This window comes from Petromyzon marinus, chromosome 43 (genome assembly GCF_048934315.1).
Source record: "Petromyzon marinus isolate PM22_M1 ecotype Great Lakes invasive population chromosome 43, UKy_Petmar_22M1.pri1.0, whole genome shotgun sequence".
Lineage (NCBI taxonomy): Eukaryota > Metazoa > Chordata > Hyperoartia > Petromyzontiformes > Petromyzontidae > Petromyzon > Petromyzon marinus.
In genome coordinates, this window is record NC_133709.1 from 9057814 (window position 1) to 9084907 (window position 27094).

Sequence of the window (27094 nt, forward strand, 5' to 3'; positions counted from 1 at the left end):
GAACAAAAGACGCGCCACATACACATCGATGATAGCTTTTATTCAAATGGCTATATTCATATCACATGTTTACGTTTCATTTCTGTGTAGCGGTTAGCGCTACGCTGCGCTACGAACCCGGTAACCCGAGTTCAATTCCCGCTCACGGCCAACACCAGTGACGAATATCTGAACGGGTCCTAGGACTCCCCTAGGTCGACTCAGCCTCAAATGAGTACCTGGTGCGGTGTGTAAACATCTTCACTGGGGAGACAAAGGCGGTCGGGCGTGGTGCTGGCCATCCACCTCCTCGTGTGCCGTGCCGGCCTTCATAGGTGCTCGCTAACGGCACTTGCCCCAAAATTCTGTTAAGGCTGTACGGGGGATCTTTGTTTTTTATGATGTGTAGAGAATAATCGACTCCTGAAATCAATACTTATTCTGGATGAATGTCAATTGTGTCCACGCTACAATAACTTCAGAGGCTTTGGACTAATTACATTTTAAATACTGGTACTTATTACCAGGACTGGACTAATACGACTGAAAATTATGAAGGTGGTAGTGGTAACGACGATGGTGATGACGATAGGAGTGATGATCATGGTGGTGATGGTGAATATGATGGTGATAATGATGGCAGTGATGAGATAATGATGGTGGTGGTGGTGATGGGGGTGATGGTGGCAGTGATAGTGAGGAGGAGGATGATGATGATGACGATGATGGTGAGTATGATGGCGAGGATTATAATCATGGTGATGATGGTGGTAATGATCGTGATGGTGAAGTTTTACGTGCACGATAGTGATCGCAACATGGTGGTCATGACGGTGATGATGGTTTGAAGGCGCTTTCTCCATCCTCTCTGTGTTGTCAGGACCACATTTCCCGTCGTTTCCCGTCACGGATAAAATCGTTGATGTCGATGTTGTTAATGATTATTTTAGTTATGTTAATGATGATGATGATGTTCATGATGAACACGCCCCCCCGCCCCCCTCTACACCCCCCCAGCCCCCACCCCCTGCTTGTTCACGTGACCACGGTCGCGACAATAAACACTCCCCCACAAAGCGTGGACACTTCGTGTGTGTGTGACACTTTGTGTGAGTGTGTGTGACACTTCGTATGTGTGTGACACTTTGTGTGTGTGTGACACTTCGTGTGTGTGACATTTTGTGTGTGTGTGACACTTTGTGTGTGTGTGACACTTCGTGTGTGTGTGACACTTGGTGTGTGTGTGACACTTCGTGTGTGTGTGTGACACTTCGTGTGTGTGTGTGACACTTCGTGTGTGTGACACTTCGTGTGTGTGTGACACTTCGTGTGTGTGTGTGTGACACTTCGGGTGTGTGTGTTTGGTGTAGCGGTGGTGTAGTGGTTAGCGCGCTGCGCTACGAATCCGGCCACCTGAGTTCGATTCCCGCTCACGGCCAACACCGGTGACGATTACCTGGACCAGTCCCGGGCCTCCCCTAGGTCGACTCAGTCTCAAATGAGTACCTGGTGCGGTGTGTAGACATCGCCACTGGGGAGACGAAGGCGGTCGGGCGTGGTGCTAGCCACCCACCCCCTCGTGTGCCGTGCCGGCCTTCATAGGTTCTCGCTGACAGCACTTCCCCCAACAGCCTGTTAAAGGCTCTACGGGATATATCTTTGTCTTGTCGCAAGCCTTCCACATTTCACGTGACGCCCTTAAAGTGCACCTAGCCTGGCACGAGCACTTATGGGGACAATCTCCCGTCCGCGGCTATCTTCAGTCGAGGGTGGTACGATGCACATTGACGCGATGCTCATCAATACCAGTGGTCATTTACGTGACCTGGACTTCCTTTAGGTCGACTCAGTTTGAAATGTGTCCTGTAACCCGATTCATGTATACCTCTGGTCAAATCTCCCCCTCAATCAATGTGACCTTAACAGGCGTTCGCTGTCAGAGCTTGCGTCAGCACAGTACTACTTTCAAGGTTATATTGGGGGGAATGTGTGTGTTTAAATGTTTGTTGTGCTCATTATACTGCAATGTGTACATGCACACAGCACAGCACATGCACACCCATGCGGCGGACAACGCCAGATCTCGGTCATTAGGGGCCGTCCATAAATGACGTCACGCATCTAAGGGGGGGGGCGGGGTCAGACATTTGTGACGATGTATGACGAGAGGGGGGGGGGGTTGAGAAATGTGACGTCACGTCAAAATGCGCAACTTTAAATAAATGTAGAGAACACAGTAATAGGTTTTACCCTTTTAACTGGCACAAAAAACTGACACCTTTATTCAAGGCTTCATGTCTGCAATAACCACAACACAAGCAGTCAAAATGCAAACAAAAATAATATGCACTGTCCTTGAATTTGATTGGTCCACACCCGAGACGGCTTTTCTTAGAGCCTAGTCTCCACTGGTGTTGGACCAGAAGACGCCAAAAGGCGTACAACTCAAAAACAGCGCACTATCAGAGTATTGAGGGCTCGGGGTGAGCATTTACATTATGAGACCTCCTTTGCCAGTAACAAGATATAGGAATAGGTTTTACCCTTTTAACTTTTTTTGTGCCAGTTAAAAAGGTAAAACTTATTACTATATCTTGTTACTGGCAAAGGAGGTCTCATAATGTAGACAACACGTTCTACTTAATGAAATAGACTTCCTGCAACATCAGAGTGCAGCGCCACATTAAATACGCACTACAATGACAATAGTTTAAAGCGATTTGAAGCATATTTTATATATACATTTGGGGGGGGGGGGGCAGAGCTTTGTGACGTCATATTTGAGGGGGGGTCTGACTTTTTGTGACGCCGTGTGACGAGGAGGGGGGGGGGGTCAAAAATTGTCAAAAATCGCGTGACGTCATTTATGGACGGTCCCTTATACAATATGTGGGTGACCATCACCGTGCATGCATGGCAGGGTGTTGTAGGCTGCCTCGGGGCTTACGTGGGTGGCAGTAGGGTTACGATACACTTATACTTACGCGATGTAACCCAAAAACCTTTATTTTGAGTAATATTGGTCGCGAAAGCCTACGTGTTTAAGTGGCAACAAGTTGGCTGTAGTGTTGAAGAGTCTGCAGGAATTCGTGTACATTAGCGATTTGTGCTCGATTAGTTATTGCTTTGAGTGCCTTGCTAACCTTCTCTCGATTTTGCACTGCGATGGATTTGTTGGCTGTCGCTTGCTGACCCGCCCCGACTCAACATCCGTGAAGAAGAGAGCTTCATAGCTCATCGGATTCCTCTAGTCCACGTGAATATTCCGATTCTTCATCCGGCAGTGGATTAGATCATGGCTGATGGCGACGCTGATGATGATGTAGATCAAAATCAGAAAGTTCATTTCCCCCGGACTAATGCCCATTGAGTTGACTTAGCGCTTTCTCAAAGGCGATTCGGCCGGCAGCCCCATAGACGATGTTTACGAGACTCGGCAGTTCAGTACAACAGTGAGAATCGAACACGCAGGAGGCTTTTTCGACAAATATTATCCTTAGCAGAGGTTTCGTGGGTTAGAGCGCGTAAATATATAAGTTGTGTCGTTAAACCCGCCACCACCCGACAGGTTAGTAATGTGTGCCACGTTTACGTGACACACCTTACGTTTAAGTGACAAACGTTTACGTGACACACCTTACTGTCTAAGTCGGGTGGTGGAGTAATTAACGACACATTTATATTTAGGGGCCGTCCATAAATGACGTCACGCGATTTTGGACGATTTTTGACCCCCCCCCCCTTCGTCACACGGCGTCACAAAAAGTCAGACCCCCCCCCCCTCAAATATGACGTCACAAAGCACTGGCCCTCCCCCCCCTCCCCCCAAAAAATCAAACATGCTTCAAATCGCTTTAAACTATTGTCATTGTAGTGCGTATTTAATGTGGCGCTGCACTCTGATGTCGTAGGAGAAAACATTTATTAAAAAGTCTAGATTTGAAGCTTTCGTGACTGCAAGGATCCATACTCTTTGGTTCTATTCGGTAAAGTCACGTAGGTAAAAAATAAAACAACAAAAATCACGACGTTTCGGCCACAACACAAGAGGCCTTCATCAGGTGAAGGGACCGTACTGTCACGCTGTCCACGCTGTCCTCGTGACAGTACGGTTCCTTCACCTGATGAAGGCCTCTTGTGTTGTGGCCGAAACGTCGTGATTTTTGTTGTTTTATTTTTTTACCTACGTGACTTTACCGAATAAAACCAAAGAGTATTTATTAAAAGTCTATTTAATTAAGTAGAACGTGTTGTCTATATTTATTTAAAGTTTGCGCATTTTGATGTGACGTCACATTTCCCAACCCCCCCCCCCCCTCGTCACACATCGTCACAAATGTCTGACCCCCCCCTCCCCCCCCCTGCGTGACGTCATTTATGGACGGCCCCTAAACTAAAACAATTCCCATCCTACCAAGCAAAGCCCACTGAGGTGTTAACTTATTTCTCAAAAGTGACCTGGCCACAAATGGATAGGTCAACAAAGTGGCCCCATCATTTGGACACTTAAAGGTAGCAGTAGGCGACGTTTGGGCCAATTGCCCTTCTTCGTAACATGTGAACAGAGAGGCCAGACAGGTATAATTGGGTAATAGAGGCGTTTGTGGGGTTAGATCGCGTAAATGTATAAATGTGTCGTTAAAACCCGCCGCCACCCGACACAGCCAACTAGTAAGGGGTTGTCACGTGAACAGAACGTGGCCAATTCGTCACCAGTACAGCACTAGTTGTGTAGTGTATAGTGTAGTGTATAGTAGTGTATAGTGTAGTATATAGTAGTGTATAGTGTAGTGTATAGTAGTGTATAGTGTAGTATACTAGTACAGCACTAGTGTGTAGTGTACAGCGTAGTGTATAGTAGTGTATAGTGTAGTATATAGTAGTGTATAGTGTAGTGTATAGTAGTGTATAGTAGTGTATAGTGTAGTATATAGTAGTGTATAGTGTAGTATATAGTAGTGTATAGTGTAGTGTATAGTAGTGTATAGTAGTGTATAGTGTAGTATATAGTAGTGTATAGTGTAGTGTATAGTAGTGTATAGTGTAGTATATAGTAGTGTATAGTGTAGTGTATAGTAGTGTATAGTGTAGTATACTAGTACAGCACTAGTGTGTAGTGTACAGCGTAGTGTATAGTAGTGTATAGTGTAGTATATAGTAGTGTATAGTGTAGTGTATAGTAGTGTATAGTAGTGTATAGTGTAGTATATAGTAGTGTATAGTGTAGTATATAGTAGTGTATAGTGTAGTATACTAGTACAGCACTACCGGTGTGTTGGAGAGCCAAGCCACAACTTTTACAATCTGAGTACGACGTTTCGCCGGTAATTACAACTAGTTTACACCGTGGCACCGAATGAGAATTGAACATTAAACATATTATGTACCTGCTAAGCAATGGGTTAATTGTTAATATTAATAGTTGCGACGGTAAGAGCTTTGGTTATGTAAAGTGAGGCGGGAAAAGTTGAGGAAGGGGCCAATTAAACGTCATTGGACTGGCTGAAATGATCAAGAGGGGAGGGGCTACGGTGGTGGGGGAGGGGCTACTGTGGTGTGGGGGGAGGGGCTACTGTGGAGGGGGAGGGGCTACTGTTGTGAGGGGAAGGAGCTACTGTGGTGGAGGAGGGGCTACTGTGGTGAGGGGGAGAAACTGCTGTGGTGGGGGGGGCTACTATGAAGAGGGGCGTGGCTACTGTTGTGTGGGAGGGGCTGCTGCGGTTGGGGAGGGGCTACTGTGAAGAGGGGAGGGGATACTGTGATAGGGGAGGGACTCCTGTGATGAGGGGAGGGGCTGCGGGGGGAGACGGGCGTCTGAGGGGCGGGGCTGAGGGTGACGCACAGCTGTTGTTGACGCATGCGCACTGCACGCCCCTCAAAGTTTTTCGGGGTCGCGCGCCAAGGAGTTGAGACCCCGGGACCCCCTCAACGAAATCCCCGAAACCCCCCCCGACGACTCTAAGGACTCAACTCGGCTCAACTCCTCCCTCGCCTCGGGCGAGAACAGCGGGACAAGGACCCGGCCACAGGAACATGGAATCGGGCGGCGGGGCCGCCGCGGAGAAGCGGTTTCGCGGTTTGGGGACCCCTATCCCGCTGGGGTCCCAGGGCCCGGGGAGCGTCAACACTCGGATCCCCCCTCCCGCGTCGGGGACCCCTGCACCTATGGGGTCACGGACACCGGGGGCTTTGACCGCTCGGGGCAGCCTCGTCGCAAAGACCCCGCTGGGGTCCCAGGGCCCCGGCGGCGGCGGCGGCGGCGGAGGGGCCTCCCCCGCAGGGACCCCGCGGGGTCGGCGGACCCCCTCGGGCCGCGTGCCACCGCGGCCCGCGGACCTCAAGTTCCAGCTGATCCTCATCGGGAACCGCGGCGTGGGCAAGACGAGCCTCATGGAGAGGTTCACGGACGACGCCTACAGCGACGCGTGCAAGTCCACAGTGGGTGCGTGATCGCGAGACCGGGTGGGGGGGGGGTATGTGGGAAATGAGGGGGGCAGAGAGGGGGGCAGAGACACACAGGGTGGGCGAGGTGCATGGGAGCCGGAGGAGACGTGGATTTATTGGGGGGGGGGGGACGACATGGGGAGACGCCAGGAGAGACACGTGGGCATGAGGACATGGAGTTTCGGGACACAAGGAGACACTAGGGAGAGGGAGACACGGGGTGGGGGGCATAGACGGATACGCACGTGGAGAGGGGGGCATAGAGGGAATTGCGAATGTATGGGCATGGGGAGACACGGGAGGCATAGAGGGCATGGGGAGACATGGGGGGGGGGGGAGACAGAGGAGACAGCGGGACAGGGGGAGTAGAGGGAGACGCCGATGCACATAAGAGACGGGGACATGAGGAGAGAGACGGAAGGCACGCAGGGACCAGTAGGGACATGGGAGACATCAGGAGGCTTGTGGACATGCATGGAGACGTTGAGTTGAGGACACGAGCAGACAGGGATTCGAGAGATGCAGGACACATAGCGGGACGGGGACAGATGGAGACAGAGGGAAGAGACGGTGGGACACGGTGGGACACGGTGGGACACGGTTACAGGGGAACGTGGGGATGCAGGGGTAAGAGGAGACACCCAGGAGCCTTGGGGACATGGGCGTGTGGAGGACACGCGGGGTGGTGCCGCTCGGGTGCAGGGAGACGTGGAGAGGACAGGAGGGGGTGTGGGGAACACGGAGACAAGACAGAGGGACATCGGGGCACAATGTTAGACAACGGGGACAGGGTGGCATGGGGTTGCGGGCAAAGACAAAGCTCCCCCGTATAGCCTTTGCATATACTGTTGGGCAAGTGCTGTTGGCGAGCACTTATAAGAGGCCGGTTCGTCGCACTACCACGCCCGGCCTCCTTTGTCTTTCCCTTTCTAATGATGACACCGTATTCGGTACGGAGGTCTAGGACCGGTTCGTACGACGCTCGCCACTGATGTTATCCGCGCGGTGCGATAACCACTGCGCCACCACTCCATCCTACTCACACCACGCACAAATAGTCAACAACAGCGGCCATTCGTCACGTACACACCCACGACAGCCCTTGTGCCAGGCTCGGTGCACTTTGAGTTGGAAGAGTGAGGATCACCGGTCGCGCATCCGCCAGTAATTTTGAATCGGCTAATCCATAGCACCCGGGTCTGCCCCTTTGACCTTCCACACTTCACGCGATAGCCGCAAAGTGCAACTAGCCTGGCACATCAGTTAACTTATGACACCCGGGTCTGTCCCGTAACCTCCAGTTAGCACCAACACGTAAACTATCGCATCTATTCACACTCTGAAAACACACACTCTGGCCAGACTCTAAATATACCATGGAATCACAACACGCACAACCAACAACACAAACACAAGACGAACATTAGGACCACACAACCAACAACACAAACACAAGACGAACATTAGGACCACACTACCAACAACACAAACACAACACTAACATTGGGACCACACAACCAACAACACAACAAACAACACAAACATAAGACTAACATTAGGACCACACTACCAACAACACAAACACAACACTAACATTGGGACCACACAACCAACAACACAAACACAAGACTGACATGAGGACCACACTACCAACAACACAAACACAAGACTAACATGAGAACCAAACAACCAACACCACAAACACAACACTAACATTGGGACCACACAACCAACACCACAAACACAAGACTAACATTAGGACCACAACCAACAACACTAACATTGGAACCACACAGCGAACAACACTAACACTGGGACCACAACCAACAGAACTAATATTGGGAACACACAGCCAAACACAAACATAACACCTAACATTGGGACCACACGGCCAACAACACAACACTAACATAGGGACCACAATAACCAACAATACAAAGACAACACAAGACTAGGAGCACACAGAGCCGTAGTGTTAACACAAGACGCATTAACAAGACATAGGTCAACACAGGACCTGTCTATCCGTGCAACATCACGGCCGTAAACCTTGAGCAGAAGTGAAAAGAGAGAACTTTAACACGTGGTATTTTACTGTCGCTCACTACCAATGGATATCAAAATCAGAATCTGTATTTATACTGGAAGAATCCGATGAGCTATAAAGCTCTTTTCACAGATGTCCAAGTGGGGGCGGGTCAGAAAGTTCCAACAACAAACAATACGAAAACACGATAGGAGTGCAAAGTGTAGAAAAGGTAAGAAAATTAAAATTTTTGTTTTATTTTAAGATGTATAGCCCACTGAGCTATGAGCTTCTTTTCAGAAGCGACCTTGCCACAAATTATAGCTCAAAAAAGTGGCTTATGTGGAAATGTATAGCAGCCAAATGATATAAACAGTATACAAAACCTGTTCTGGGCCACCCCTTGGTCGACTCAGCCTCAAATACGTTCCTGGCGCTGTGTGTAAAAGCATAATAACTGAAGAGACAAAGGCGGCCGTGAGTGGTTTCAGGTCACACCACACCACCAACTCGTGCGCTTTTCCGGGTTTGATTGGTGTTGACTAATGGCACTTTCCCCAACACTCTATGTAGGCTATACAGGGGATCTTTGTCTATGTACACTTGAGTGTGCATTATGTTCATATACATGGGGGCAGGGGTAACCTTTGTTATTGGTAAAAGATAAGCAGAACTGTGTACTCTTCCGTATTTCCACATGAGAGTAATAATATTTATGGTCCACCAGGCTAAATTGGCTTTCCAGACCAATAATATCAAGCAGGCTATTTTTTCTAACCATGCATCTCGCTGGCCGCCTGCGTCTTTATTCCGTTAGTTACTGCTGAGGTGTGAACGAACGATCCGCACCATCGCACGCACGTGTTGTGCACGTTTAAGGCTGAGTCGACCTAGAGTATGCACGCAGATTTGCTCTCCCCCCCCCCACATCCTCCCTCCTCCCAAGCGCCGCTATTCGGGGAATAGGGTTAAATATAGACGAGAATACTTGCCTCTTGGTGCACTGGGAGAGAGACCGGGGTAGAGGAGGGGGGGGGACCTCCAAGACGGAGATGGAATATCTCGTAAAGAAGAGGGAAATCTTTATTTAAACTGAACGAGAAGGAATCCGATGAGCTATGAAGCTCTTCCCCCCCCCCCAAACATGTCCAGAAAGTTATATCAACAAGCAATGCAACAACCAAAACCGGTAGAAATGCAAGATAGAGAAAAAGTAAACAAGTCGCTAATAATAAATAATATTTTTAAAAGTACAGAAATTAAACTTGCACAACTACATACATTTTGATTTAAAGCTTTCGTGACTGCAGGGATTCATATTCACGTAGAAGGGAAACAATAAAATAATAAAAATATATTGTTTTATATTTTTATTGTTTTATGTTTTTATTATTTTATTGTTTCCCTTCGACGTGACTTTACCGAAATAACCAAGAATATAACTACATACATTCATAAAAGAGAATATAAGAGATTAGCAGAAGGAATTAATCAACCAAAGTTCCTGGTTTGGGACTAATTCAGCCACCGGGACTTTCCAGTGATTGCAGAAGGTCCAAAAGTTTTGGCGAAAATCCGAAATTTGGCCCCGGGTTTAAAATGTTTTGGCCTAGGCCAAAAGTGGGGGTGTGAGGCGGGGCTACCTGGGGTAGGGGCGGGGCTACATGAACAGGGGGCAGGAGCTACCTGGGTAAGGGGTGGGGCCAACTTTAGAAGCAGCGAATCCACTCGCTGTGTGCGGTGCTAGCGGTTGAGTGGGCGTGGCTATGTAAAAGTAGGCGGTGCTACCCACTGACCCATGTGGCCCAGTTGAGCCTCTCGGAAAAAGATCTGCTCTCCCATAGCCAAATCACCCCTGAATGCGCCCGATCTTGTCAGCTGTCGGAAGCTAAGCAAACTTGAGCCTGGATAGTGCTCGGATTGGCGACCACACGTGCACAGCAGAAACGTGCGTTTAAAGTATTTGGCTACTATAAATTTACACATGACGGCAAGCCACTTTCGTTGAGCTATCATTTGTGGCCAGGTCGCTTCTGAAAAAGCTTTATAGCTCAATGGGCCTTACCTGGTAAAATAAAAATTGTTTAAAGATAACAGGTTGTTATAGGTGGCTACAGGGTTTTAGCTAAACTATAAAACGATAAACTACAGTATTTTTCATTTTACCATGGTGAGCTTTACAGCTTTTTTTCTGAAGTGACCTGGCCAGCAATGATAGCTCAACGAAAGCGGCTAATGTGGAAATTTATGGCAGCCAAATACTCTTAAACGCGTGCTTATGAATGTGGACGGAAAAACGGAAGGGCTCGGAGGGAGACAAATCCACGTGACCTCGAGGAGCGAGAACACGCGAACTCTAAATACTATATGCAGGCGTCAGGATGGGATTTGAACCTACGACCTGTATAGCAGGCGAGGTAGTTAATATAATTCGCCAGCATGGTGCGCAGCACGTGAAGTATGGTCAAATATTGATTGGAAGCTTTCGTGACTGCAGGAATCCATACTCTTTGGTTCTTTCTCGATATATGACGGACGCTTGTGTTGCGACAAAAAAAACGTCGTGATTTATTTTATTTTATACCCACGTGACTTTACCGAAAGAACCAAAGAATATGGTCCAGTAACCTCCACGACCCGCCTGGCATGGGGAGGGCCCTCATCCAGCAGTGGGTTGACACAATAACACAACTACGGCTGTAAGAGAGAGGGGGCACATGCACAGAAGCACCCATACGGAGGAGGGAAAGCAGGAGAAGGTGGGTGCGAAACATCAGCACTGGGGAGACAAAGGCGGCCGCGCGTGGTTCTAGCCACACCCACCTCGTGTGTCGTGCCGGCCTTCATAGGTGCTCGCTAACATCACTTGCCCCAGCAGTCTGTTAAAGGCTTTACGGGGGATCTTTGCCTTTGTTCGTGAGGGTGTGTGTGTGTGTGAGCTAATAATGTGTGTTGGTGAGTGTGTTTGGAGCGGTGGTGTAGCGGTTAGGGCGCTGCTTTACAAACCCTGCGACTTGAATTCGATCGCCGCTCACGGCCAACACCGGTGACGATTGTCTGAACCGGTCCTGGGCCTCCTCTCGGTCGACTCAGCCTCAAATGAGTACCTGGTGCGGTGTGTAAACATCGCCACTGGAGAGACAAAGGCGGTCGGGCGCGATGCTGTCCCACCCACCCCATCGTGTGCCGTGCCGGCCTTCGTAGGTGCTCGCTAACAGCACTTGCCCCAACAGTCTATCAAAGGGTAAACACGGCGGATCTTTGTTAACGAGGAGTGTGTGTGTGTATGAGCTAATGTTTGTTGGTTGGAGTGAACGCATGGGTGTGTGCGTGTCATGGCCAATAACACGCGCCTGTGATTAACATGACACTCTGCCGCAAGCTGTGGCTGTTACGTGATACTAACACACGCCTGTACACAATCACACACACACATACACACGTGCCTCACTCAATACACATGCTGTACACAATGATCCTCCCCTTGTAGCGGTTAGCATTCCGTTAGGGCAAGTTAGCGCCTATGAAGGCCGGCAATGGACTGTACACGAGGGGTTGGTTTGCCAGCACGTGCCTGGCCGCCTTTGTCTCCCTCGTGGCAATGTTTACGGATCACACCCGGTACACGCCGACTTAGGGGAGGCCCAGGACCGGTTCACCATGAGCAGGAATGAAACTCAGATCGCTTGGTTCCTAGAGCAGTGCGCTAACCATTACGTTACGCCTGTATACATGGACGTGCCCGAATGTGTACACATGCACGTTTCTAATCGCACGCACGCCTGTATACACACACACAGATGCGAGCCTCTAAGTACACATGCTTATGCACATTAACTGCTGTGTAAAGACAAATGCCCAATAGGCTGTTGGGGCAAGTACTCTTAGCAAGCACCTATGAAGGCCGGCACGTCACACGAAGGGGGTGGGTGGGCCAGCAGCACCACGGCCGGCCGCCTTTGTCTCCCCAATGTTGACACACCGCAATAGGTGTACTCGTTTGCGGCTGAGTGGACCTAGGGGAGGCCCAAGACCGGTTCACTGGTATTGGCCGTGAGCGCAACGCTCTAAGCTCTGCGCCACCGCTCCCCACCACTTGTACACATGCGTACTTGACCTTAACATACGTAATTCTGTCGTACAGTTTCCACACACACACACACACAGACCTGTGCGCTCACGGTCTGCAGCCGTGTGTATGTATGTTGAACTTCTTTCGCACCGTACGTAGCCAGCTGTGATAATCGGAGGTGCGAGGAAAGGACAACAAATTAGAAGCATAAAAAATGTGTGTGTGTGTGTGTACACCCTGTGACACAGGACTGTCCGGTGGGCGGTGATGCCAGCATCAGCAATATATCTTCTGTGTGTGTGTGTCTCTCTCTCTCCCTCTCAGGCGTTGATTTTAAAATCAAGACCATCGAGCTGGGCGGAAAGAAAATTCGATTGCAGATCTGGTGAGCCTCGAACACGCACACAGGGACGAAGAGAAAGTTCCCCTATATAGCCTCTGCAGGCCGTCGGGGTAACTCCTGATAACGAGCACCTATTAAAGCTGATACAGTCCACGAGGGGAGCTGATGTTTACAAACCACACCAGGTTCTCATTTTATAAGGCTGAGGTGACCTTGAAGAGGCCCAGGATTGGTTGCGATATTTGTCACCGCTGTTGGTCGGGTTCGTAATTCAGTGCGCTAACCAATGCGCCACCGCTCCTCTCGAACGCACACACACACATGCACGCGTACACTATGCGCGTTTAGCAACAGCCGCCATTCACCACTAAGTGGCCGTGATGTTACAGCAGTGCTTGTGGTGCCAGGATAGATGCATGTTGAAACCACATGAAGTATGCCAGGGTGGCTGGCAGGAGTTCACGGGACAGACCCAGATGCTATGGGTTGACTGACTGAGATGACTGGCAGATGCAAATGATGTGCTCCTCACTGTGCAAACTTGCTGCATTTTATACACCTGTTGCTCCGCTCGTTGTTGTGAGCATCGCTCCTCTGCTGTCCGTTGTTGCTGGAGGCCAACTGCCTCCGACTGCCCAGTAGCGTCCTTCACGAGCCTCCTCCACAGACGCCGATCTTGACACCGCTGTTACTTGCCATCAGGGAGTCTGCTGAGCTCCAGGTTCTCCTGTACCATATCAGCTCATCGACCTCTGTAGGCCATTCCAAGCTCGTTCAGCCTCCACTATCCAGCCAAACAGCAGCTGTTTGGACATGCGGGATACATGGCCCAGTGAACAATTCCATCGCTTATGGAAATGTGTCGCTATCTTTCAAGGATATGTGAGCTCCTCACATAACCCAGCTTGAATGAACTCAGGATTGATCATCCTTAAGTTTGCCGAGTGGTGGTGGTGCATGTGGCCTGTTATCCAGCACTGTGGAAGCGGCGAGGGTCGGCGGATCGCAGAAACGTCATGAAACTCCAATCTCGTGGGAGTCGAGGAGGAGTCATACCCTGGCTCGCCAGGAGATGGTGGTTCAGCAAATATGGAGTCAAACTGTTCCATCTATACGGGGATAGAGCGTTGCCCCCTTGCACGTGTGGGTTTTCTCCAGGTGCTCTGGTTTCCTCCAACATGTAAACGCTCAAATTTTGATTCAAAGCTTTCGTGACTGCAGGGATTCATATTCTTGGTTCTTTCGGTAAAGTCACGTAGAAGGGAAACAATAAAATAATAAAAATATAATACAATAAAATTCTCACGACGTTTCGACTGCAACACAAGCAATCATCATCACACCTGATGATGATCATCACACCTGATGATGATTGTTTTATATTTTTATTATTTTATTGTTTCCCTTCTACGTGACTTTACCGAAAGAACCAAGAATATGTAAACGCTCATTTATTGCCCAAATCAGACTTTCATACATAGAGGATTGCAGAGCTTGGGGAGGGGAATTCTTTCACTGGCTGACCGCGTGGGAGAGTTGCCTTCTGTGCTTGCTTTTGGTTCCTCCTTGTATCGAGAGCAAGCAGACACCGTGCGGCAGCGGAGCGTTACAAGTTGAAATAATTATTATTGTTATTATCATCATAGGCAGGACAGGGTGGGTCAAAATCTAGCTATTCAACTCAAGATGGACCATAGGCAGGCCCACTGTTGTTAGCATCAAGACGAAGGCTTAAGTGTTGACGTTCGTTCGTCAGGGCGCCTGGACTATCTTCTTTGGTTCTTTCGCTAAAGTCACGTAGAATGAGAATAAAATAATAAAATAACACAATAAAATTCTCCCGACGTTTCGGCCACAACGCAAGCGGCGCCGACGCCCCCGGCACAGAATCGGTTGCCCGGCTGCAGGGTAACCCAACGCCGGTGGCCTCGCGAGGTTGACCCTGCCGAGTTTGTGCCCCTGCTCAGGGACACGGCCGGGCAGGAGCGCTTCAACAGCATCACGTCGGCCTACTACCGGGGGGCACGCGGCATCCTTCTCGTGTACGACCTCACGCGCAGAGACTCCTTCCTCGACCTGCACAAGTGGATGAGCATGGTGGACAAGGTGGGCAGGTGGCCTTGGGAGGGCGGAGATGGGATGATGAGGTTGCATGTGAGATGGGATGATGAGGTTGCATGTGAGATGGGATTATGGATGGCTTAGTGGACGGTGATATATGAGGTGGTGGTTGAGGCCAGGGTGCTGGGTGTATGATGAGGCTGAGATGAAGTGGAAGAGAGAGATGACGTAAATATGGTTGGTTTGGGGTTGAAGAAATGGTTGGTTGAGAGAGTTGGGTGGGTAATGTCGTGGTTGGATGAGATGAGGGGTGGATGAGATGGACGTGAAAGACACAGATGGTGAGTGTGTAGCATATGTGGTGCACTGTGTGTGTGTGTACAGTACATGTGGTGTACTCTATATGGTATGTGCAGTGTGCGTACTTTGTTTTGTGGACTGTGTATGACGGTATATGTGGTGCATAGAATGTGTGTGTGTGTGTACGTTGAATGTGTGTACAGTGAAACCTTGGATTGCGAGCATAATTCGTTCCGGAAACGTGCTCGTAATCCAAAGCACTCGTATATCAAAGCGAATTTCCCCCATAAGAAATAATGGAAACTCAGATGACTCGTTCCACGACCCAAAAATACTGTATTCATTTAAAAATGATTAATACAAACTACCTTTTATGTTTTTTATTATTTAAATTTAATATAAAGTAATCTAATTTATTAATTGCATTTTATCGTGGCTGGTGTGAGGGAGACGAGAGAGAGGAGGAGGGTTATTGTGTAGGACGACTTTCACTTGCAGTACAGTTACTAAAGAACAGTCACTACACTTGGACACAAAATGAAAAAACTGCTTTACGCACACACACGTGGTCACAACACTATAGTACTATAGTAAACAGTATATACGTGGTCACAACACTATAGTACTATAGTAAACAGTATATACGTGGTCACAACACTATAGTACTGTAGTAAACAGTATACGCTTGCACGGATGTTGACTATACGAGTGAGGCACGCCGACTAAGACCGAGCATGGGAGATGATTACCCACAATCCCGCAGCGAGAGAGAGAGAAGAACCATTGGCTCAGTGACGCTCGGCAGACAAAGCGTATACAGTGAGGGAAAAAGTATTTGATCCCCTGCTGATTTTGTACGATTGCCCACTGACAAATAAATGATCAGTCTTTAATTTGAATGGTAGGTTTATTTGAACAGTGAGAGACAGAATAACAACAACAAAATCCAGAAAAACGCATGTCAAAAATGTTATAAATTGATTTGTATTTTAATGAGGGAAATAAGTATTTGACCCCTCTGCAAAACATGACTTAGTATTTGGTGGCAAAACCCTTGTTGGCAATCACAAAGGTCAGACGTTTCTTGTAGTTGGCCACCAGGTTTGCACACATCTCAGGAGGGATTTTGTCCCATTCCTTTTTGCAGATCTTATCCAAGTCATTAAGGTTTCGAGGCTGACGTTTGGCAACTCAAACCTTCAGCTCCCTCCACAGATTTTCTATGGGATTAAGGTCTGGAGACTGGCTAGGCCACTCCAGGACCTTAAAGTGCTTCTTCTTGAGCCACTTGGCCATGTGTTTTGGGTCATTGTCATGCTGGAATACCCATCCACGACCCATTTTCAATGCCCTGGCTGAGGGAAGGAGGTTCTCACCCAAGATTTGACGGTACATGCCCCGTCCATCGTCCCTTTGATGCGGTGAAGTTGTCCTGTCCCCTTAGCAGAAAAACACCTCCAAAGCATATGTTTCCACCTCCATGTTTGACGGTGGGGATGGTGTTCTTGGGGTCATAGGCAGCATTCCTCCTCCTCCTCCAAACACGGCGAGTTGAGTTGATGCCAAAGAGCTCCATTTTGGTCTCATCTGACCACAACACTTTCACCCAGTTGTCCTCTGAATCATTCAGATGTTCATTGGCAAACTTCAGACGGGCATGTATATGTGCTTTCTTGAGCAGAGGGACCTTGCGGGCGCTGCAGGATTTCAGTCCTTCACGGCGTAGTGTGTTACCAATTGTTTACTTGGTGACTATGGTCCCAGCTGCCTTGAGATCATTGACAAGATCCTCCCGTGTAGTTCTGGGCTGATTCCTCACCGTTCTCATGATCATTGCAACTCTACTAGGTGAGATCTTGCATGGAGCCCCAGGCCGAGGGAGATTGACAGTTCTTTTGTGTTTCTTCCATTTGCGAATAATTGCACCAACTGTTGTCACCTTCTCACCAAGCTGCTGGGCAATGGTCTTGTAGCCCGTTCCAGCCTTGTGTAGGTCTACAATCTTGTCCCTGACATCCTTGGAGAGCTCTTTGGTCTTGGACATGGTGGAGAGTTTGGAATCTGATTGATTGATTGCTTCTGTGGACAAGTGTCTTTTATACAGGTAACAAGCTGAGATTAGGAGCACTCCCTTTAAGAGTGTGCTCCTAATCTCAGCTTGTTACCTGTATAAAAGACACCTGGGAGCCAGAAATCTTTCTGATTGAGAGGGGGTCAAATACTTATTTCCCTCATTAAAATTAAAATCAATTTATAACATTTTTGACATGCGTTTTTCTGGATGTTGTTGTTGTTATTCTGTCTCTCACTGTTCAAATAAACCTACCATTAAAATTATAGACTGATCATTTCTTTGTCAGTGGGCAAACGTACAAAATCAGCAGGGGATCAAATACTTTTTTCCCTCACTGTACTGTATACGTACTGCTCGTATTGCAAGACATCGCTCGTTTATAAAAATGATTATTTATTTACAATTTTTGCTCGTCTTGCAAAACACTCGCAGACCAAGTTACTCGCAATCCAAGGTTTCACTGTATTTGTGGTATGAGTGGGCAGCAATAGTTTGCGTGCTGCGTTATGAACCGGTGACGCAAGTTGGATTCCTGGCCAACACCAGTGACGATTATCTGAATCGGTCCTGGGCCACCCCTAGGTCGACTCAGCCTCAAATGAGCATCTGGTGCAATATGTGGACATCGCCACTAGGGAGAAAAAGGCGTTCGGCTGTGGTTTTGCCCACACACCCCCTCATGTGCCATGCCGGACCTTCATAGGTGCTCGCTAACAGCACTTGCCCCAACAGTCTGTTCAGGTTACATGGCGGATATTTGTCTTTGAGTGCGGTATATGTGTATAATATATGTGTGTTTATCGTGTATGCGTTATATCTGTGTGTGTGTGTATGGTATATGTATGTCTGCATAGTTTATGTGTGGGGGTGTTTGGTAGGTGTGGTACGAGTGTGATATGTGTGTGCGGTGTATGCGGTATGTGTGGTTTGAGTGGTGTGGTGCAGTATATTGGTGTGTATATGGTATGAGTGTAGAGTACCGTGGTGAGTGCGGCGTGTGTGCGGTGTGCTCAGTACGCCTCCGAGGACGTGGATTTGCTGCTGGTTGGGAATAAACTCGACCGGGAAGCGGAGAGGGAGGTCACGCGGGAGGAGGGGCTGAAGGTGAAGTCACACGCCCCAGGCCGCATACCCAGCACCATACTTCACCACGTAATCCTATACGTCATCACATACCCCCCCCCCCCCCATACGTCATCACGTACTTCATCATCACGTACCCCGTACACCATCACGTGCTGTCATAAATCATCATAATGTGTCATCATACATTATCATGTGCCATCTTACATCGCATGCCACCATACATCATGTGCCACCAAACAGTATCGTCATAACGTAGCACCATACGACATCGTGTACCATCATTCATCATCACATGCCTCATCGTCGCATACTCCCATACCATCATCATCATCACCACATACCATCAAACATCATCACGTACCACCATGGACCACCATACATCATCATCACGCACCACCATAAACATACATCACCGTGTACCGTCAGGCATCGTCACATGCTATGGACGTGGGAGCACAGAAGTACGGCACTGCCCTCTGGTGCCCTCCACAGTGTCAACGTCAATCCGTGCACCACCACGCTACACCACCACTCTATATCACCGTGAACACGTGTGTCATGTTGCAATTGTGGTTTACCGTGGTTGGTGTGTACCGTTTACCCTGGTTTACCCTGGTTGATGTGTATAATTTACCCTGGTTGGTGTGTATCGCTTACCCTGGTTGGTGTGTATTGTTTACCCTGGTTGGTGTGTATCATTTACCCTGGTTGGTGTGTATCGCTTACCCTGGTTGGTGTGTATCATTTACCCGAGTTTACCCTGGTTGGTGTGTATCATTTACCCTGGTTGGTGTGTATCATTTACCCTGGTTGGTGTGTACCGTTTACCCTGGTTGGTGTGTACCGTTTACCCTGGTTGGTGTGTATCATTTACCCTGGTTGGTGTGTATCATTTACCCTGGTTGGTGTGTACCGTTTACCCTGGTTGGTGTGTACCGTTTACCCTGGTTTACCCTGGTTGGTGTGTATCGCTTACCCCGGTTGGTGTGTATTGTTTACCCTGGTTGGTGTGTATTGTTTACCCTGGTTGGTGTGTACCGTTTACCCTGGTTGGTGTATATCATTTACCCTGGTTGGTGTGTATCGTTTACTCTGGTTGGTGTGTATTGTTTACCCTGGTTGGTGTGTATCGTTTACTCTGGTTGGTGTGTATTGTTTACCCTGGTTGGTGTGTATCGTTTACTCTGGTTGGTGTGTATTGTTTACCGTGGTTGGTGTGTATTGTTTACCGTGGTTGCTGTGTATTGTTTACCATGGTTGGTGTGTATCATTTACCCTGGTTGGTGTGTATTGTTTACCCTGGTTGGTGTGTACCATTTACCCTGGTTTACCCTGGTTGGTGTGTATTGTTTACCCTGGTTGGTGTGTATTGTTTACCCTGGTTGGTGTGTATTGTTTACCCTGGTTGGTGTGTACCGTTTACTCTGGTTGGTGTGTATCGTTTACTCTGGTTGGTGTGTATTGTTTACCCTGGTTGGTGTGTATTGTTTACCATGATTGGTGTGTATCGTTTACTCTGGTTGGTGTGTATCATTTACCCTGGTTGGTGTGTACCGTTTACTCTGGTTGGTGTGTACCGTTTACTCTGGTTGGTGTGTATTGTTTACCCTGGTTGGTGTGTATCGTTTACCCTGGTTGGTGTGTATTGTTTACCGTGGTTGGTGTATATTGTTTACCCTGGTTGGTGTGTATTGTTTACCGTGGTTGGTGTGTATTGTTTACCCTGGTTGGTGTGTATTGTTTACCCTGGTTGGTGTGTATTGTTTACCCTGGTTGGTGTGTACCGCTTACCCTGGTTGGTGTGTATTGTTTACTCTGGTTGGTGTGTATCATTTACCCTGGTTGGTGTGTATTGTTTACCCTGGTTGGTGTGTATTGTTTACCCTGGTTGGTGTGTATTGTTTACCCTGGTTGGTGTGTATTGTTTACCATGGTTGGTGTGTATTGTTTACCCTGGTTGGTGTGTATTGTTTACCCTGGTTGGTGTGTATTGTTTACCCTGGTTGGTGTGTATCGTTTACCCTGGTTGGTGTGTACCATTTACCCTGGTTTACCCTGGTTGGTGTGTATCGTTTACCCTGGTTGGTGTGTATTGTTTACCGTGGTTGGTGTGTATTGTTTACCCTGGTTGGTGTGTATTGTTTACCCTGGTTGGTGTGTATTGTTTACCATGGTTGGTGTGTATTGTTTACCCTGGTTGCTGTGTATTGTTTACCCTGGTTGGTGTGTATTGTTTACCCTGGTTGCTGTGTATCGTTTACCGTGGTTGGTGTGTATTGTTTACCCTGGTTGGTGTGTATTGTTTACCCTGGTTGGTGTGTATTGTTTACCCTGGTTGGTGTGTATTGTTTACCCTGGTTGGTGTGTATTGTTTACCCTGGTTGGTGTGTATTGTTTACCCTGGTTGGTGTGTACCGCTTACCCTGGTTGGTGTGTATTGTTTACCCTGGTTGGTGTGTATTGTTTACCCTGGTTGGTGTGTATTGTTTACCCTGGTTGGTGTGTATTGTTTACCCTGGTTGGTGTGTATTGTTTACCCTGGTTGGTGTGTATTGTTTACCCTGGTTGGTGTGTATTGTTTACCCTGGTTGGTGTGTATTGTTTACCCTGGTTGGTGTGTATTGTTTACCCTGGTTGGTGTGTATCATTTACCATGGTTGGTGTGTATTGTTTACCCTGGTTGGTGTGTACCGTTTACCCTGGTTGGTATGTATTGTTTACCCTGGTTGGTGTGTACCGTTTACCCTGGTTTACCCTGGTTGGTGTGTATTGTTTACCCTGGTTGGTGTGTATTGTTTACCCTGGTTGGTGTGTATTGTTTACCCTGGTTGGTGTGTATTGTTTACCCTGGTTGGTGTGTATTGTTTACTCTGGTTGGTGTGTATTGTTTACCCAGGTTGGTGTGTATTGTTTACCCTGGTTGGTGTGTACCGCTTACCCTGGTTGGTGTGTATCATTTACCCTGGTTGGTGTGTACCGTTTACCCTGGTTGGTGTGTATCATTTACCCTGGTTGGTGTGTATTGTTTACCCTGGTTGGTGTGTATCGTTTACCCTGGTTGGTGTGTATTGTTTACTCTGGTTGGTGTGTATTGTTTACCCTGGTTGGTGTGTACCCTTTACCCGAGTTTACCGTGGTTGGTGTGTATCGTTTCCCACGCTGTGTTCAGTTTGCACAGCGGTTTAGCGGCATGCGGTTCTGCGAGGCGAGCGCGCGCGAAAACCGGAACGTGGAGGACATCTTCCTGCGTCTCGTGGAGGACATCGTGCGCAGGGTGAGGCACGGTGACGCACGCGGTGACCGTGTTAGCAGCGTTGAGGCGCCACACCGAATTACACAGTCACTTCGGAACACAACTGTGTTTATACTAACAGTGTTAACAAGGCAAGACAGGACACTTCCTTACACGGCAGCAGTGGTAACTGTGTTTAACAGAGGCGGCATGGTACCGTCATGTTCATGGCCTTAGCGTGGTAGCAGTGATCACTTAATAAAGTGCGTCGTGACGGTGCCGTGGTAACCGCGTTAACAGTGCTGGGCGGCGTGTTAACCCGCGTGGGGCGTGTGGTTGCCCCACAGATGCCCATGGAGCCGCTGTCTCGCGACCTCATGACAGGGGTCCTCGCCCTCCCCTCGGAGCCCCCCGCGCCCGAGCCCCCCACCCGCAGGTGCTGCTAGCGGAGGAGTGGACCGGGGAGCAGAGGGGAGAGGGGAACAGAGGAGGTGAGGGGAGTGGGCGGGGGGGGGAGGTTGAGATGTGGGCGTGAGTGGGACCAGGTCAGATGGGGTCAGGTCAGGTCAGGTCAGGTGAAGTTGCATGAGGTCAATTCAGATTGGGAGAAGTCCAAAAGGGAGCAGCTGTGGCCAGGTCAGTTACGGTATTCACGAGTCGGGTCAGATCGGATCAAGGTCAGGTCAGGATTATCTTAACCAGGCCAGGAGTTGGCAACCAAAATAACAAGAATAGCCATGCGAGTAAGTTACGGGATGGCGGTCTTTAATAAATAACGTCATGAAGCATGGGGCTCTGGAGCCACACGTTGCCGACCCCTGAAGCAGCCCGATTGGTCTTCCCTCCTCACCTCCCTCCTCACCTCCTCCCATCACCTCCCTCCTCACCTCCTCCATCACGAGTCCGCGCTACCTCCGAGACGCTTGGACGACACAAAGGCACCCGCCCAGCGTGGCCACCTCGTACGAACCCCGCTCTTCAGTGCGCTCAAGGAGTGCGGGCGAGCGAGCGTCGTCTGGCGAGAGGAGTGTTGTCGCTTGACAAGCATAAGGACGGTCAGGAGCCATTGTGTGGCGGGGGAGGTTTGTACGTTAACGAGTGTTGTGTGATCATGGGGATTTGTGTCCGAGTGCGGTCCGTAACGAGTGTTGCCATTTCAAGCGTTGTCCGGTGAGGAGCGTTGTCGGCAAGTGCTGTAGGCGGCGAGTATTAATTTGTCAGTGTTAGGAACTTATTTTGGGTGTTGCCTGTTACGGAGTGTTGTCCGAGTGTTGCTTGGTCAAGAGAGTGTCACGACAGGGAGTGTTTTGTTGTCCCTCATCGTTGCCTACTTCTCACCATGGTCAGAGTGCGGTCACCTCGTAGGGGAGTGTTGCTTGCTAGGGAGTGTTGTCTGTTACCGAGTGTCGCTTGCTAAGGCGTGTGATGCGCGAATGTTGTCTGCCAAGGAATAGTATCTCTTGCATCGTTGGATGGGTGACGTCCCAAGCAACGAACCGATTGTAATCTTGTAGATGAAGTTTATTTGTTTAGCCGTGTTTAAAACTCACGAGACCAGGATGAATATAATTGACAGCGTCCCGCCCTGTGCGGTGACCTGGGCTGTCTGACGCGGTCCACGTGGCAATGACAGCACCGGCGCCGATGTTACCAAGGTGCGACGACGACGCGCTCGCTCGTAAACCTCGAGTCTGATTGGCCGTTAGCCGAGCTTCCTTCGCAAACTCGGTGCGTTGGAGAGCCCAGGGCACGCAGCCTCGAGTGGGTAGCAAGTAAATTCCATTGAGCATTCTGTGTCTGCAGGCAGGTCTAGAGAGACAGTTCTCTCCAACACATTGCTCTGTCCTGCTTTGCTGTCTTCATTTGTCCGTACGTCCCTGTTGAATATTTTCTCACATTGCCGTTCTCTCCCTTCCTCTTGGTCTCTTTTCCAAAAGAATCTTCCCTGCGTCACCTCCATCAGCAAAGCTGTGTCGCTACTAGGCCCGTGTTTTAGCCTCTTGGCTACGGATTTAAACTATCCAATTAAACTAAACCTCCACGCAGTTAAACTAAGCCACTTTGTGCACCGATATGGTAAAATTAAGATGCATTTACTGCGGTTTACCATGGCCGGTTCAGTTTACCGTGGTTCACCGTGGATGGTTTACCGTGGTGGGTTCCGTTTGCCCGTGGTTTCGCGAGTGTGTGCGGTGTCATGAACTCCCAGGGGTCATGCAAACCCATAACTGCTACGTATACGATCTTGATTTGAGGCTTTCGTGACTGCAGGAATCCATACTCTTTGGTTCTTTCGGTAAAGTCGCGTGAGTAGGTAGAAAATTAATAGATCACGACGTTTCGAACTGCTGACGTCAGCAGTTCTCCTGCTGTGTTTGTTTCGCCCGATGACGGTTGCTTGCGTTGCGATGGAAACGTCACGATAAATTAATTTACTCCGTATACGAATTCGCAAACTTTGGTTACTGGCTGCGCTGTTCAATGCATGCACTGTATCTTGCGCTAAGTAATTTATATGAATCGATGGATTGTTAAATCGTTAACACCGCAACTCAATGAATTCGGAAGAAAAAAACGGTCGATTCTCGAATCAAATCTCAAGCCCCCCCGAATCACGACTCGTTAGGACACCAAGTAGCGACTAGAGAAGAGCTGCTGCGACACTTGGTTTGTCTTCCTTGAAGCTCTGAACATTGGGCTGCGTTTGCAGCGCGCTGCCCGTTTCCCTGCCACGCGCTGCAAGGGCACCAACAATGGTGAAGTTGCAGGGTGCGGCAGGGAGATGCAGCGGGAGGAGCTCAACTTTCTGCGGAGAGGAGCAAGAGGCATTAGAGCAGCATCAGGAGGAAATGCGCTTATGCACACGAATGCAGCCCCGGTGTTCGGAGGTGCCGAGTCGACGGCAGCGGCCGTCCAACTCCCAGGACGAAAAGCAGACCGAACGCTGAAAGGAGGGTGATGATGGCATTGTGACGGGAAGAAGCGAGCAGTTTTTGGGGGCAGAGAAGACTTTCAAAACTACCCAGTAAACATGGAACTTTGGGCCAATGGTTCCAACCACGTGGCACTGTTGGCCCAAACGTTGGATGTTTAATGGGTTAGCCAACTTAACGGCAACACCGTGCCCTTAGCCCGAACCAACTAGCGAATCAAAAGTTATAGGGAGCTGTACTCGTAACAAATTGGCATATTATGCTTACGTGTCAAACCTTACGAATTGGCTTTGTTGGGTGGTGGCGGGTTTAACGACACATTTATATTTACGTGATCTAACCCAAGAAACCTCTATTATGGACAAGTTATAGACCCTGGAGCGATGATGGGCTGAGTCAACTAACCCGCAACCAGGGTTTGAACTCGCAACTTTCTGCTTGCGAGCAGTTCACTTAACCGCCGAGCCAGATGCTCAGTAGCCAATCAAATACTTCCTAAACAACCAGCCAATCTGATGATATCCCTATTATGAACCTAATCAACTAGCCAATTAGCCACAAGTACTAGCTCTTTCATGACAGCGAACCAACTAGCCACACACCCTAACGAGCTAACCATAACCAGTAATCGTACTAGCTCTCCCATAGAATTTAACTCTTAACTAGGCAATCAAATTCTAGCACTGACCGACTCGCAAATGATGCAATTGTACTCGGCTTTTTGCTACCCCGTGCCCCACCTACAATAATGTTTCACCAGGGGTGCATTCAATGAGCAGAGCGCTCCAGAGCGCATTTCTATTCAACGACCTGTTCACCCCGAGCTCATTGTAACTCACAGGAGCTGCTTTGAGAGGAGCTGCTTCGTCGACGTGTCAAGATCCGGCCAATCGGAGGCACACCATACGTTGTTCGACGCAATATGCTACAGGCATCCTAAGGCATACCGTTCTATAAGAGCTAAATTCAATCTCGTATCGCCACGGCAGGCCGCTCTGGCTCATTGAATGCACCGAAGCGCAAGCCTTTGACATTGATTTTTTTTTTAGTGTTCGCAGATCTGCGCTCCCATTTCCGTCGCCTGTGTCAAAAAAAACACGTGACATTGTTCAGCGACGTCGTTGGGCGGTTACATAATGTCGGCCATTATGACGTCATCGACCAACGTGTCCCCGGTGCGGTTTCCCGTCCATGACGTCGCTAAGCTCTTATCTTGAATTACGCTCCCGGTAACTGTTGCAATTCATCGATTTAAACATTAAAATCGATTCTCACCGCTCGCCGAGCGTGCATCGAATGATGTTTGCGTGTAAACGAGTTATTATTAACAGTTGCGCACATTTTCATTGAGGTTAACAGTTGTAACCACGGTGACGTTGCAAGCCTTAACGCTAAAGAACCTAAAACGGTGACGCTGTTTCTAAAGTGATGCGGTTGACGTCATTCTTGCCGTTGATTGTGACGTCAACCACATGTCGCAGGTGACGTAATGACCCCAGCGATGTCACGATGGAGCAGTGCTGCCACGTGACCAATTTTACAATGTCGACGCAAAAAAAAAGTCATTCGTCAATAACGCAACCCTATATATCAAATTTTACGATGTTTCGGCCAATGCCCCTTTCATCAGTTGGCAAAGATAAGAGGTGATCTCTGCTTTAGTGTAAAGCTTGATCCAAACCTGCGCGATCAGTTGAGGCAATTACATCCTTGTGGAAGCCGCGCAACTTAATCATCGCCCGCTGCTGCATTGTCCACATCTGAGCGGTTAGTTGCTTTAGTCAGGATCAACCTATCAAAGTTGGCAAATGTGCACGCGGTGGAATGCGTAACTGAGACGTCACCGAGCAGATCGCTGCCGGAAAGTAGTCTTGTCATATCCTGCAAGCAACCAGTTGCACATCCGCTTGCAACTGGTTGCAGAGGCCACGGGTGATTCAGTTGCATGCAACCACGTTTACGCAGTTGATTGCTCAAATGTGGACAAATCTCTGAGCAGATCGTTGCTGGAAGGTAAGCCTTTTTTCCTGCAAGCGACCAGTTGCACAACCCATTGCAGAAACCACAAGTGACTCGGTTGCATGCAACCAAGTCGGGCAACATCACTCGGAAGTTCACCGGGGTTTACGTGACGGGCCAGCGTTATTGACGAATGCGTTGTTTTTTTGTTGTTGTTAGCAGCAGCAGCAACAGCGTCGCAAACATTTTAATTTTGTTCAAACTTTTTTTTTTACGTGGGATTGCTTTTGCATTTTAACTTCGATAAAATTAAGGTTGTTTGTTTTATTTCCCGCATTCATATTATCACCCCGCCATGTACTGCACCTTTATAATAGTAATATTGCTGTATGTTATTGTATGTATGATATTATATATAAGTATATTTAAATATACAACTGACGCGTTACGCCAACGGCCTCCACTAAAAACACACAGGGCCGACAAAAACTTAACAAACAAACAAATCCCATGACCGATTCGTGTGAGCGTTTTTGCCAAATGGTTTCATTATACATAATAATAAAAAGAACAACAGAAAAGTTA

The 27094-nt window shown here is 48.6% G+C and overlaps 1 protein-coding gene across 1 annotated transcript; it reads left to right on the plus strand.

The window, feature by feature from the left end:
- Positions 1–5802: 5802 nt before the first annotated feature.
- RAB12 (RAB12, member RAS oncogene family) lies at positions 5803–27094 on the plus strand. Its single transcript, XM_032970393.2, has 6 exons — positions 5803–6421; positions 12846–12906; positions 14832–14970; positions 18314–18403; positions 21555–21659; positions 21965–27094. The coding sequence occupies exons 1-6, from the start codon at positions 6013–6015 to the stop codon at positions 22061–22063; spliced, it is 903 nt and encodes a 300-aa protein (XP_032826284.1). The 5' UTR covers positions 5803–6012; the 3' UTR covers positions 22064–27094.